This window comes from Zootermopsis nevadensis, unplaced genomic scaffold (assembly GCF_977971745.1).
Source record: "Zootermopsis nevadensis isolate Lab colony 2312 unplaced genomic scaffold, Znev_1.0 Znev_ptg000018l, whole genome shotgun sequence".
NCBI classification, from domain to species: domain Eukaryota; kingdom Metazoa; phylum Arthropoda; class Insecta; order Blattodea; family Termopsidae; genus Zootermopsis; species Zootermopsis nevadensis.
Genome location: NW_028259150.1, coordinates 6770382 through 6784678, shown reverse-complemented (window position 1 = coordinate 6784678; position 14297 = coordinate 6770382). Strand labels below are relative to the sequence as shown.

Here is a 14297-nt window from a genome sequence, read left to right as displayed (position 1 = left end):
AATCATCAAATTATTAATGAGTAATTAACTGAAAAACCTATGGAAGGAAGTGGTCATGGAATTATACTGGCATATGTCCACAGGAACTCTTATGTTCTGCACTTACATTACATTATATGCAGAACAGTATGACTGACTAATTTCCATTGCAGCAACTTTCTTGCCAAGTCTAAATGTTTTAACGATGGTGTGTCATCATAAAATAATTACTTGGACATTGTACTAAGTTTTCCAAATACAATGTTTCAGAAAATGGAATTATTTCTGCCATCAGGGAGCATGGGAAGACAATTCATTCTCAGTTGGATCCCTTGGATATAGCCAGTCTCAATCCTTGGGTCGCAAGGTCCCTGATGATGGAAAAATATCCAGTTTCCGTAATGTTAAGTTTTGAAAAAAAAACTTATAACAGTGGACATGTCCAAAATAATTATCCCACTGAATTAACACTCTCATTTATGTTCATTTTCATAGGACATATCTGGCACTACATTCTGTGAATATCTGAAATTATTCTTGTAAGCACTTTTACCTGTCTCCAGGTCATCTGATTCAGAACCCAAAAAAGCTGAGGCATCCCAGGAATAAGGATGAGTGGGAGTTTTACTTGGTGGTGGAGGTGTTCCATGATGTTCACCAATGACCCTTGATATCATCTTCAAAGATGTTAAGCCTTCTGTCAATGTTTCAAATCTAGGACTGTACCTACCACCTAAAATTAAAGAAGACTTAAATATGACACAAATTTTTAATTTACATTGAAACAGTTACAGCTTATCTTTGATCACAAGTCTTAAATTTGTATACTGAATGTGAATATCATAAGCATCCCCAAGTAAATACTGCAAACAGAATCACAACTAATCAAATAAATACATAAAATAAGTATGCTAGTATTTGTATCTGATTGGTAAAACTGGATGCAAAATGGAAACCTATGCATATTTGACACTTGTGGTCTGAGAGAGATTACTGTAACACAATATATGTTACGTCAAACAAGATTTCATTGTATCTATATAATTTCCATTTACATCAGTCAAACAATACATACCAATGTATATGAGTCTACCTTCCTCAGTACGTTGGAAAAGTGGGACCGTGAAAGCATCACAGCCTGCAGGAAGTGACGACTGTGCCCAATTGTTACAACTCGCCTAAAAGAATCAGAATTTGTATTTCAATAGAAAAGGATGATACAGCACCAGTCAGAATAAAAGTAAAAAGCATTTTCAACATTAGCTATGAGATAAAGAAAACTGAACAATGACAGGAAGCAATATGAAAATACAAGCAATATTTCTGGCCTCTGACTTCCCCTTTACTTGTTTCACATTACTTCAGAGCATAACCAAGGCCAATATATCAGCAATAAAATAACATACTAAGTAAACTGAGCCAGCACCATGGTACAGAGTCTTCCTTCAGTATTATATTTTTAATCAATTACAGAATTCCCTGATTTTTTATTACCCTTAATATTTACCTGTGAAAGGTGATTTACATAGCTGGTCATGAGTAATGGAGAGTCTATGATGGGTTTGTTAACTTGCATGTGCAGGTTAACCAATGCCATGTCCTCCTGTGATGAGACTGCTGAGATAAAAGATGTACTGGATACAGAGTGTGTGTCAGATGAATCCAGGAGTACTCCATCTTGACTCTGTAATGTTCCCAACCACACAGTACCTTCTACTTAGGTAGAATGTCCATCTTGAAGAACAGTCACTGTTTAAGTTTGTGACTGTGTTCTGATAAACATTTCAAATCCTAGTCTTCTTAAGTAAAGAAATATATCTATATGAAGTCTCATATCTGAAGTTAAGTCTGACACTCACAGGTAAAGGAAGAGTTGCTCCTGTGACTAAGAAAACCATATCATGGAAGCATATAGGGTAATATATGTAAACTTCCAACATTATAGATCTTAACATTAGATTGAGGTGAGCAGTCAGTTTTGCATTTTGGTCACTTTACTCCTTGGGAAAGTCACCCGAGACTAACTGAATAGGAGGCTCGGTGGGACCTTAAAGGCAGACATGGTATATAGTGGCAGAGATAAAAATCCCTGCCCCTTCTGGAAATCAAATCTAGTTGTCTAGCCACAGCCAGGCACATTACTGATGTCCATTGGTTTATGCCTAACACTAAATGGAACTTCAAAAGTTCAAGTTCATCAACCCTTTTGCAGTGAGATTTCTTACTAAATAGCTTGCCCACTACCCCTTGCTGTGGTTTTTGCAGTACATTAAAAATACAGCTTTTTCACCCTTCTATGTTCAGGTCACAACTATTCATGTCTTGGCATGGTAGTTTCTCCAGCTTATGGAAAAAAGAAAATGTTGGTAAAAGTTACAAATTGTCATCCCTTTGCTATGCAAAACAATTAAATAAATAGATAACGAAATAATTCCAGCTGTTTTTCATACTGGGAAAATTGAGGTTAACTGTTGACTATGATTCAGAACTAGAGGTTTTAACTGCAGTACAAAGATGTCAGATTCTGGTGCTGTATATACCTCTCTGATGTGAGTTACAGGAGAGGCAAGCACAACTTTTAAATCCAAAAGACAACCAGATGAATCATAATCAGACACACACCATACTTTGTTGCAAAAATTTATGTTGTAAGTTACATCAAAGGGTTGTGTTTAAAAATGAAAATCTTTATACTGTACCACTTTACCAGCTGTCCAAGTAGACAACTGACTTGACCATGAAGCCTAAGTGCCTATCACACATTCACAGAACCATTCTAACACAACATCGGCCAACACTCAGTCCTCTACTAGTTTTCTATCAACACTTCATGTATTCTTATAACAATTAGTAGAGAGCAACAACCCAAAAAAAAAACCTTTTCAACGAGAAGTAAAATTAACTGACAGAAAACATGTAGTGGTTTGTAATAGTAAAAAAGCAAAACATACGAAATAATCACTGCCACTTCAGAAACAGGAAAGTTTAAAATAAGAAGGCCATGTCTTTGGCAATGACATCCACTTTGTACCAAACTTACGCAAATTACTGTAAAAGTTCCAATGTTGTTATTATGGGACAGTGTCTATGGCATGGCATTTAGCAAGACATAATGGCTTCAAGGAAGAGTAAATTCTCTTCGCAGACGGATAGAACTTCACAAACCTGTCCCTCAGAAACATCCTGCAACCCAGTGAGACTGTCTCCATTATTGTATGTCACATAACGGGGGCTGGTAGATCGCTGCTGAGAGGCAGAACTTACATTACAGTATCGTCTATGTGGAGTTGCCATATTTAGAACTCCCCCACCTCTTCTGTCATCTTCTCCACCTGTCACACTCTACAATACAAAATTAAGCATTACATATTCAGTGTATGACATAAACATTATGTAAACAAGGCATATGCTATGACAGGAAAGCTTTGGACTCCTGCTTCAATATGGAGTTGTCATCAGATTCACTTATTACAGTACTTTCTCTATACAACGTACGAGATAACAGAACTTGATAGAGAAATCTATTAAGAATAATATATAAATATGAACATCATTACAAGAAAATCAAATTCTTTTGTGGGTTACTTCTAACCCACTGCCTGTATTTTGCCCACTCCTGGTCAATATATATGTAGTGGTGGTAATAGTTACCATAATTTGTGGTCAAATTAGTCCTCAAAATTAAACTGGAAAAGCTAGTTATTACATATAGCCATCTAAACAGAAAACATGGAAAAAAAAGTACACAATTCTATACTTTGTTCCTGAAAATCTTGTATAAAATGCAAAATGTGAGATTACCATATCTGGACTTCGGGAAAGTTGCTGATTTCGGTGTTCTGGGGTGTGAATCTCATGATCACTGCGATGACTAGAGAGACGGGACCGTCCGTCAGAACATATAGCTGCACTTGCCATGAGGGCAGCAGAAGGCAATGTATGAACAGCACCTGGTATTATGCTTAATTCACTTGGGAACTTCTTTCTGCAGAATATAAAAACATGTTAGATCAACTCCAAGCAGAAAATAAAACAGAAGCACAAAAATAATTATTGGACATACTTTCACAATCAACTACATGTTATATTTCTTATAATAATGTCAATAATGGGAAAAAAAGGGAACCATGCTGATAAAAAAGTACATCAGGGACATGATCTTTGCATTTAATTCTGCAAATCTGTTGTGAAGTTTGTCTCTTCACTTAACCATTTGACGCCATTGACTTCATCCCAGAAAGATTATTTAAAATAATTCAAAACAGAATAGTTTGCTATTGTTATGAAAGAACATCTCACCTAATTGTTTTCATACTGATATCCACAACACTGAATACACTGCAATTGTCAAGTGAAGAGGCAGAACTGGTTGACATGCAAACGTGCTGGTTGTCATCTTGACTGGCTGGGCAGAAAATGTCATCAGCTGTAGCATTACTCTTGAAGCTATCCTGTCTATTTAACACAATGGATAAAGGGCATGCATCATGCTGATTGATAATATATTAATTACAAATATTAAAACATGCTATTATTTGTTTGATTCTATTAATGCAGCTTCCAAAAAACATTTATTACAAAATGTGTAACATATCATTAAACCATCCCTGTCATATTACAGAGCAAAATGCAATTCAATATATTTATAATATTCAGCCCCATGTTGAAATTAATCTGATTTAAATTTCAGCCAACCATTCTGTCAGGGAATCAACATTTTTCTATAACATTTTAGAAAATGCTTTGAAATACAGATATTTCAACAATATTCTTACATACTGTATTTATCAAAATACCATACACCCCTGAATAAGATGCATGTTACCATTTTTATAGCATTTTTAAGAAAAAATTGTTTGAATGAAAATAATATTAAAGATCAAGAACAGATAAATTATATTAATGTGGCTAGTTCCACTCTAAAAATTTACAAAGGCACATGTGATGACTGATAAAATTGTAATACCATAAAAATTAATAAAATACAAAATGTTAGACTTAAAATTCTGATATACTTGACTGCTGCTATTACTGCCACTTAAACTGATCTCATCACATTAGTCTGCCAAGCCAAATCATCCTTCCAGCACTGGAAATCTGTTACAAGTGAAGGATTAATGTAACTGAGAATACCATATGTGCTGTCTTAAAATGACTGACAACACACCTACACTCTGTATTTCCTGTTGCGAGAAAATGTTGACAGCCAAGCTTCGCCTAACTGTGCAGCTCATATGACAGATGTTGCAAAGCAATTGCCATGCCTTATACATTCCCAAACACAGAACATAACACACATGAAATCCTAAAACACAATGTTCAGCCTAATTATTATGAAAAAAACTTTAAAAAAAAACGTGCATATGGTATTTGAATAAATACAGTTTACACACTATGACTACTTTTACTGTTAGAATAGAATGTGTCTCTGTGGAACTACGAGGCGCATCCACAAAGTAAGTTTCCCACTCGTCCCACAGCTAGCAAACCTTATATTGCGCGAAGCGACTGTGCGTACGTGATAGAGCAATGATGTAGCATGGCGCATGCACTAACGGCACTTCCCGCGTTCTCACAGTAGCATCGTTGCAGCTGTTGAAGTTGGAGGTTCTTATTCCAGCTCCCGCCGACTGTGAAGTGCAGTCAATGATAACGCTAGGCTGCACACGGCTCGACGGACAGCAAGTCTCCTGCAGGAGTTCAACTGGGAGGTGTTTAATCATTCACCCTACAGCCCGGACCTCACTCCCAGTGATTTCCATCTTTTCCTACACCTCAAGAAATTCCTGTCCGGTCAGCGTTAGCGTTTTGATAATGACAGAGAGGCGGAGATGGTTGTCACACAGTGGTTCCAATCCCAGGCGGCAGACTTCTACGACACAGGTATTCAAAAGTTGGTCCCACGGTATGACAAATGTCTAAATTCCGGTGGCGAATATGTTGAAAAATAGCTGGACACTTGCTGTATCTGTTGTAATAAATATTTCCATGAAATTGTGTTTTGTTTCTGTAAACGGCCCCAGGGAAACTTACTTTGTGGACGTGCCTCGTATGACCATTAACTTGTCCATTGTCCATCCCCTAGATGATATATGAGTGAATATGAAGTATCACAGGAAGAATGATACTGGTGAAGAAAACCAAAGAACTAGAGAAAATCCTGTCCTACTGCCCCTTCCTCCACCACAAATCCTACATGGACTACATTGACACAAACCCAGGCCTCTGCAGTAAATCAGCAACTAACCACCTGTGCTATGGCATGGCTAGCTATGATGTATGCTACAAAAGAAATTGTTAAGCTCTGCATAACATTGGAAATCTTATATCTGTAGATATGAATATCTTAAAAGTAGGTGAGATTTACTGCCTTTAACACCAAAGTAATGAATGCTGGGCACCCTCATGATACAAGTAATAAACTCCTCTGAAACAATGACAAGTATATACCGATTGCATGATGGAACATCCCAGAAAACAGCCACCATCATCTTAAAATAATTCCCAGTAATAATGCAAAACAAACTCTGCTGCCAAGTTGATCAAAATATTGTAAAATAACAGCAATGAGATACGTGCAAAAGTTTACTTCATTCAGCAACAATTGAAATCATACGAAATAATAATGAGAATTATTTATAAAAAAATCATTCTATTCTTCAATAGAAAATCACATCTCATTCAAAAATTATTCAAATGAAAGCATACACCACTATAGTAATTTGATTATACCACTACACTAGCTATAACACAACAAACGTAAGCTGAGAAATTACATGCTAAATAATGTAATTTGCCCAAAGGTGCAATTTTACCTTAAGGAGTGCATCTGATGATCTGTCCAATGTAACAACATGACTCACCTATTGGTAGTGTTACTACTACTGCTATCCTGCCTTGTCAATGTAATGGAATGGCGAAGTGAAGACGTACGACTGGCTGACATTCCAACATGCTGACTAATATCTTCATCAGCTGAATAGAAAGCCTCAGAATGGTTTTCGCTACTCATTGACACTGTACGTTGTACTTCCTTACGAAGATTTTCTTCTGCAGCATCCACAGATAGTGAATGGTGTGATTCTGATGGATTCACTGCCGACGAACTGGAAGGCTTTGAAACCTAGCAATAAGCAAATTAAATATAGTCAAATAAATGTATGGACATCCTACTGGCACTTGTTTCAAAGCATTCAGTAATTTATGAGGTATGTTAACAAAGACTCCAACACAAGTAACTGCAGAAGACAAGTCAGTTCTTGGGGAAACATCAAATTGGAAAAAAGAAGCCATGTTATACTGAAGGAACATTTTAAATGTACTGAGGTAACAAACTATCTGTGTCTCAACTTCATAAAAATTTGCTAAGATCATCTGTTACAAAAATATAGTGTTTTAGAAGATATATAAATTTAATGTTCCAAAAAGAAATCTAAAAAAACATGCACTGCATTCCTGCCATTTTACTGTGAAAATATATCCATAAACCTACTTTAAATTAGGTGATTTTGTTTTCAGTGTAGTGTATGTTTAAAAGCTATTACAGAAAAAAACAACATATTAATCTGTCTTAGCCATGCTCAAGAACTGTAGACCTATTGCCATTCCCTTGAATATACATAAATTAACCTCCAAGTCCATTATACCACACAACATAAGTCTGCTGGTATGAAAGTTGATAAAATCAAAACCATAAAATAAAAAAGGCATTATAATACAATGTAATTCAATCCATATTAAAGATTCTGCCACATATACTTATAGAAGAAAAGACAATAAATATGAAATGAATTAACTTCCTTCCTGTGTTTACTACAATGCAGTTCCACTTGTACATAACACCATATTTGCACAGACATAGGAATCAAAGAATGACAAAGTCAGCTCATACTTCTATTTTCAGACACACTTACTACTTAAAATTTCAGTTACAAGTTTAAATTATTAATTTCCTTTTTATTCCTAGAAGTGTAAAATATATCCCAATTTTTTCCCTGTGTACATTTTAATTCAATAATGATAACAAGGAAAAACAAGACAAACATGCACAATTCTGGTTAAACTACAAATTGCCAAGGAAGGTGAGTGAATATAGCCCAAGTTATCAATCCTTCAACATATCAGTCACATTATTTAATTGCAATTTCAATGTCTCATAACACTGAAAAGACTAGACAGCAGCTGACAATATATAACAGGAATAATTAAAAGGTAAATGACAGTGCACCTCACTGAAAAAGTGCAAGAAAAATTACATTCCCATACAATTTCTATACATTCGACATTATTAAGTTGGCAGTACGTGATGGAGACAGCATGTTTCTCCAAAATGTTGGCATCTGCCTTGAGTCTACATGGTGCCAAAACTCAGAACATCATAAAATATCACATTTGTTGCATTAACAATATAAAAATAGTTCCACACACCAGTACTACATTTGTGGCTCCTTGCTGGTGGCTCTCTTTAGGTGTGGCTGTGTTGAAGTAGTCAACAGCCAACTTTGAGTCTGAAACACTACTCTTGGGTGCTCCCTCTGTCTCAGGTACACTCAATATGGACTTGCTTCGCTCTGCATTCAGCATGGAGTCACTATCAAGTTTTGGAGGTAAAAGGTTGGTTGGGCTATGGTCCATTAGACGAGCATATGGCACATCACGTGTTGTGTTGCTTCCACTTCTGTTGGATGCATGCGAAATGCTATCATTCAACATGGACAGATATTTCTTTCAATCATAAATGCACGAAGAAATTTACCAAATCTAGTAAGCTGCAACACAATCAGTACAAAAGGTTAAAAAATCCAATTTGTAAAATTCAACATAAAACTAATTTGCCAATCTCAACAGAACCATGAAAAATTGAAACAGAAATGAGTAGAAAATTGTGATGAAGCCACTACAATCTAGCATTTCCTTAAAACTAATACAGTAATGTTAATCGTATTCAGTGCATGTTGGATCAAAATTATCAAGATGATAAATCATTTCTAACCTGTATAAAACTGAAACAATTTTAGGAGAAAATGATGAAGAATAACAACTATTTTTGCTTGGTATGATAAACTATTCTTCTTTTAACAATGAAAATTATAAAGCATTGGGTGCAAGACTACTTTCATGCCATAATCTTCAACAGAAGAAAATTAAGATGCAGAAATGTAGAATGTGCTCAGACCAAAATACGTGGAAGGTGTGCTCTGACAATACTACACTGATGGCAATGAAAAAGCAATTGTATCAAGTTATTTTATTAATAGTATTTATACTTTAGAGGTAGGTATAGTATTTATTGCACTGACATTGTCAATTTAAAATAATTTATAAATACAGTATGATAAAATACACTTCATGACATTAATGAGAGCAGAGAATACTGAGAAAAGAAGACATGGTAGTGATGGCAATTTTGAACCTTTTAGAGATGTATTACATGTTAGATTCATTGTATTTCACTGCACTAATTCGTACATTTGAGACAAATGATACAGAATGGCCATTAAGTATGTATTTAAAAGCGAAACACAGTGCCAGATGTGAATCTTTGAATGGAATTATAAGTGAATAGAATAAAAGGGACAAAAGGAAGAACTGTGTCAAAGAAACTACAGTGAAACCTCGATGTATCGTTTTCGGCGGGGGTGGGAAATAAAAACGATGAATGCGGGAAAACGATAGATGCGGGAAAGCATTAAAAATTTTAAAAAAACAAACAATGTTTCTCTTTCAAAGTTACTTCTTTTTACCAAAAAAGTCTTTAATGGACAACTGGTTTGTCGAAACTTTACGTTTTAGGCCAAACAGAGCACTTTCCACGTTCAAAATGCTTTCTTCGTCACATTCACTAATATTATGCGCATAAAAGAACGACTTCACTTTTGCCAATGCAGCGTGTGCTTCGGCAAAACTCGGCAAAGTTCGGGCTCGCATTCGTCGTTTCTCCCTCTTCCTCACCGCTCCCTCAACCTTCGCGGACTATAACAGGAAAAATGGAAGTACTATTACTGCCGAACTCAACGAAACGTAGCTGTAGAAGACACGATATGAACCAGAAGAATGAAAAAGTTTCGCTCGCCTTTCCTTTGTACTTATAATAAAAGCATTTGTGAAGAAATTCAAACTGCACATGCCATCTGGCATCGCTGGAACGAAATATGAGTGCACCCAAATTAAAATCGTAAAATTTCTGACAATGGGCACCGCCATTCACTCCAACTATCACCCCTGCACCGCTGACCCCTCATTCCAAAAGAATGTGCTGGTTGGGCGACATAACAGGTTACCGCTACTGTTTATTCCAAAAACATTGTGCGTCTTTCGGTATTAATTTATCTCTAAACCCAGCATTTTAAATTCTCAGAAACGATCATTGCGGGAAAATTGTGGGCCGGGACTAAGATTTTTGAACGATCGATGCGATAAAACGATAGTTCGAGGAACGATAGAAGCGGGAAAACGTAACATTATTTTATATGGGATGTATTCGGGACCGAACAAAACGGACGATGCATCCGGGAAAACGATAGTTCCGGGAACGATGGATAGAGGTTTCACTGTACAACTGTAACTGCTAAAATTGGAATTCCAAACACACGGAGAATCCACCATGTATAAATGTTCTTATCAACAGGTATGTTGGTGGAAATAAGAGAAACATGACAAGGAAATTACAATGGTAACCAAATGCATTGGCAAGCTGCAAGAATGTGGATTTCAAAAGAAAGGAATTATGCTAGGAAGTATACATTTTGTTGCCAGGTTCAAAGGGAAGACAGCTACAGGACTTGCCTATTGCTAGCTGAAGTATATGAGAACCTCCTTCCTAGAGCTCTCTTATCACTGTAACAGCTAACTGGACTGGGTGTTGCTGTGCTGATTCTTGAACTACTATCCTTGTTTGTCTCTGCTACTGAACGTGACTGTTCACCAGCTAGTGTTCCAGGACTCTCACCTAAGTTGGGATCATTTACTGCAGCCACCTGTGACATGAATTTTTTATCAGCAGTTTCATACCGTGTCTTAAAAATTGAAAGTATCCACTTTTTAAATAAAATGTAGTTAATACTGAGAGCATCAGTGACAAATATTTGGTATAAGAACAGGAAGTGGTGGGATGTATGTCATTCCAGAAATGATGAAGTTGATGCTGCTCTACAGAGATAGTATTGGTATATGAACACTAATAATGCAAATTTGTCAACCCAGATAAGAATCTCCTGTAAATCAACAATTATTCTGATACACCCTTCTGGCATAATGCCCTCAGTATTATTCATGATTTAATCACCTTCAAGAAGACTGCAGTAAGCAGTATTACAAACATAAATATCACTACAGGTTTGTAGCCAATTTTGCTTCCATTCTTGGGTGAAAACACAATGCTGCAGTAGGGTGGTTTTCTGACTTTAGTAAAACATGGCTGTATCCAGATTCAAAGCAAAGGGGATGCAGATAGATTCTGGAAAATGCCAATGTCCATTGCAATGTGGTGTCATCCTCCAAGACAGGAAACAAGATTATCAGACATCATTAACATTTGGATACACAATCCATCCATTAATTCCCCAACTTCAAAAAACAACAAAACTCTTCTAAGAAGAGAATTACATGTGAGCAAACTGTAACACTGTTCTGTTGAAATTTGTGTTTAGTTGTTATTCTATAAGATAATTAAAATAAAACTTCATAATAGGGAAAAATTAACATAAATCCCCATTCTACAGTTTTTCAGTAAACAAACTCTTAGATCAAAAATATAATTCATGTCAATTCTTGCTTCTACAAATAATGATGTTAGTCGTTTATTTTATTTCTAAATTTTATAAAACTAATTCTGCAAATGGTGAAAATTTTTAAAAAGCCAGTGCAGTAGCACACTATATAGTTTTCCTGCAAGGCAGAAGTTATCACGTGTAAGCCTCCAGCTTACAAGCCAATACGGAAATTAAAATTACAATGTGTTCATGATAAGTAAAAGAGAATGATCCAGAAATCAAAGACTGTCCACTGCAAACAATTTTAAAGACTATAGAAACATCACATTGTGCTCACAGTACATGACAGAAGCTTATGTAATAATATAACAATAACATTCAAAATGTTAAAAATTTGCCACATGTTCTTAAGCATTAAGCATATTTGCCATCAGATGTAAATGTGTTTCATGTTGGGACTTCTAAGAGGGTGTTAGTGCGGAAATGTCCTTAGAGAGGTGTTGGGCGCAGGGTAAGCAATCTATGTAAGGCTCCTCCTTAAGATCCCTATGTGCACAAGAAATAAAGAAAGAAAAGCAAATGTGAAAAGAAAGCTGGTAACCCATAAGTTTAATATTACTGGGGCTAAGCTGCATATTTATTACACTGCATTCTTATCTCTGTTTTGTGATTATAATTAAATTAAACAGCTATTTTCTACTTGGGCACTTTGGGCATCATTGTGCATGAATAATTTTGTACATTGTAAAGTTGATGAGCAGGGTCCCCTGAAGTGTGGGACTTGGGACAGCTGCCCCACTCACCCCTCCCTAAGGACAGCCCTGCTTCAGTGTATTTCTATGATTAACACTACATTGCACTAGCAAGATTACTGTATGAGCAGCAAGACTGCTCTTCTTAGTACTGATTTTCCAACTGTATCCTTACTCATCATTTCAAGAATTATAATTTTTTTTATTTCATCCCTTTCAACTACTGTATAATACAGACTTCTAGTCTTCTTGTCCCTTATGATTATCCTTCATACTAACTGTCTTTATTTTCTTACATCTGTTCACAAATTGGATTCATACCTTCAGGGCACCAGTTCCAGTACCCCTTGGGTTCCCCACATTGTTGTCCCATCCATTAACTGGTTCCTGTAGAGAAATATCTTGAGAACCATATGGAGGTGTACGGAACAGAAGTTGACCTTCATGAAGTATACTTTGTCCAAATCCAGGATCTCGTCCAGGTTCATGTATCCTGAAGAAACAGTTTTTCTCACAAATTAAATTATGATGAATGATAAATAAATAACAGTTTTCAAAAACAAATATCAAAGTAAATTCCTATATTCACAATTTTAGTAAAGGTTAAAAGAGCTGAGTTGAAACATCAATGCTGTATATCAGAGGATGAGATAAGCAATAAAATATACATTTCAATGAATACCTGGTAACTAATATTTTTGAAAGGAAGAACTGCTATAATATAATGAACCATATCAGTTCTATTTGTGGCTGGGGACAAAAATATGGTGTATTAAATATAGAATATTGATGGACACTGTATTCCATTTAATTTATTTTTAGTCCAACTGCATGGCCAGGTTGATTCTGGACAATTTGAAGCTTCATTTTGTTATTTCATTTTCCAAACACAACACCAAATTAATGCAAAATTAGCACAGAATCTGGTATGTTTATATGAAATGAGATGCTGAAAAACTGTTATCATAACAAGTAACGAATATTTCAGATTTATCACAGAAAAAAATACTAATGATGGGCACCTGGATCCATCTTCTATCTGTTAAAATTTTAAATCATCAGTTTATCAACATGTTCCAACCTAAGTGGCTACTATTTATAAGAACATAAACACATTACATTGCTCTAATCCTGCAACTATGCTACAGTCCTAATCACAGTAAAATCATTTTAAACTCTTTTATAGATATGCAGAGACATGTTAGGTAAAACTCCTAAATATGAAATGGATATATAATAATTTCTGAACACAGATAATTATAATTCTTGACATTAGTCAGCATATTCTAAATATGAAATTTTCTCATAGGAGAATTTAAGACAATGTGAGCAGCAGCACAAGAATATTTTAAATGGTTGCTAACCTATTTCCACAATTTATATACATATCAATGTATCATGACACTACAGTTGTACAATCTGTTAAAGTGTTTTATATTAATGCATGTAATATTGCAATCTTGTAATGGGGCATGCTGAATAAATGTTTACAAAAAAATACTTAAGACTTTTAAGTATCCATAACAAAAATACTTAAAATAACAATACCAATAACAGAAACAGCATTCTCCTTTTAGAAAAATTTGTCATGTAGATGGGTTCTAAAAGCAGATGTTTAATTTCTAAACTCACCTGAATGCTGCCATATTAACTCCATCTTGAAAGTCATCCCGACTAGGTTTAAAAAACTTGGCACCATTTCGGTTAGTACCAAAGAATGCACAGCCACCAATACAACCACAGCGTCCAACTGCCTTACTATTAGTACTTTCTCCTGACCATAAGAACCATAATCGCTTGAATGCCTCATCATGTGTGCGTAAATACCTGTGACAGATCATTTTCAAATAAATCA

The 14297-nt window shown here is 35.5% G+C and overlaps 1 protein-coding gene across 11 annotated transcripts in view; it reads right to left on the bottom strand.

The window, feature by feature from the left end:
• tweek (transmembrane protein KIAA1109 homolog tweek) overlaps positions 1–14297 on the bottom strand; it is a 98434-nt gene that overhangs the window by 63920 nt on the left and 20217 nt on the right. For 8 of the 11 annotated variants that reach the window (XR_015535767.1, XM_087351267.1, XM_087351261.1 and 5 more), the window contains exons 20-30: positions 14075–14269; positions 12764–12935; positions 10765–10955; positions 8407–8656; positions 6843–7102; positions 4279–4434; positions 3781–3964; positions 3145–3321; positions 1487–1663; positions 1055–1157; positions 533–712 (exon numbers count right to left, since the gene is read on the bottom strand). Coding sequence is in view for 10 of the 11 variants with exons in the window: in XM_087351267.1 (XP_087207393.1) it covers positions 533–712; positions 1055–1157; positions 1487–1663; positions 3145–3321; positions 3781–3964; positions 4279–4434; positions 6843–7102; positions 8407–8656; positions 10765–10955; positions 12764–12935; positions 14075–14269 (2045 nt within the window). In the remaining variant the exon portion in view is untranslated. The remainder of the gene's footprint in view (positions 1–532; positions 713–1054; positions 1158–1486; positions 1664–3144; positions 3322–3780; positions 3965–4278; positions 4435–6842; positions 7103–8406; positions 8657–10764; positions 10956–12763; positions 12936–14074; positions 14270–14297) is intronic. The other 3 variants (XM_087351270.1, XM_087351271.1, XM_087351268.1) reach the window with 2 other exon arrangements.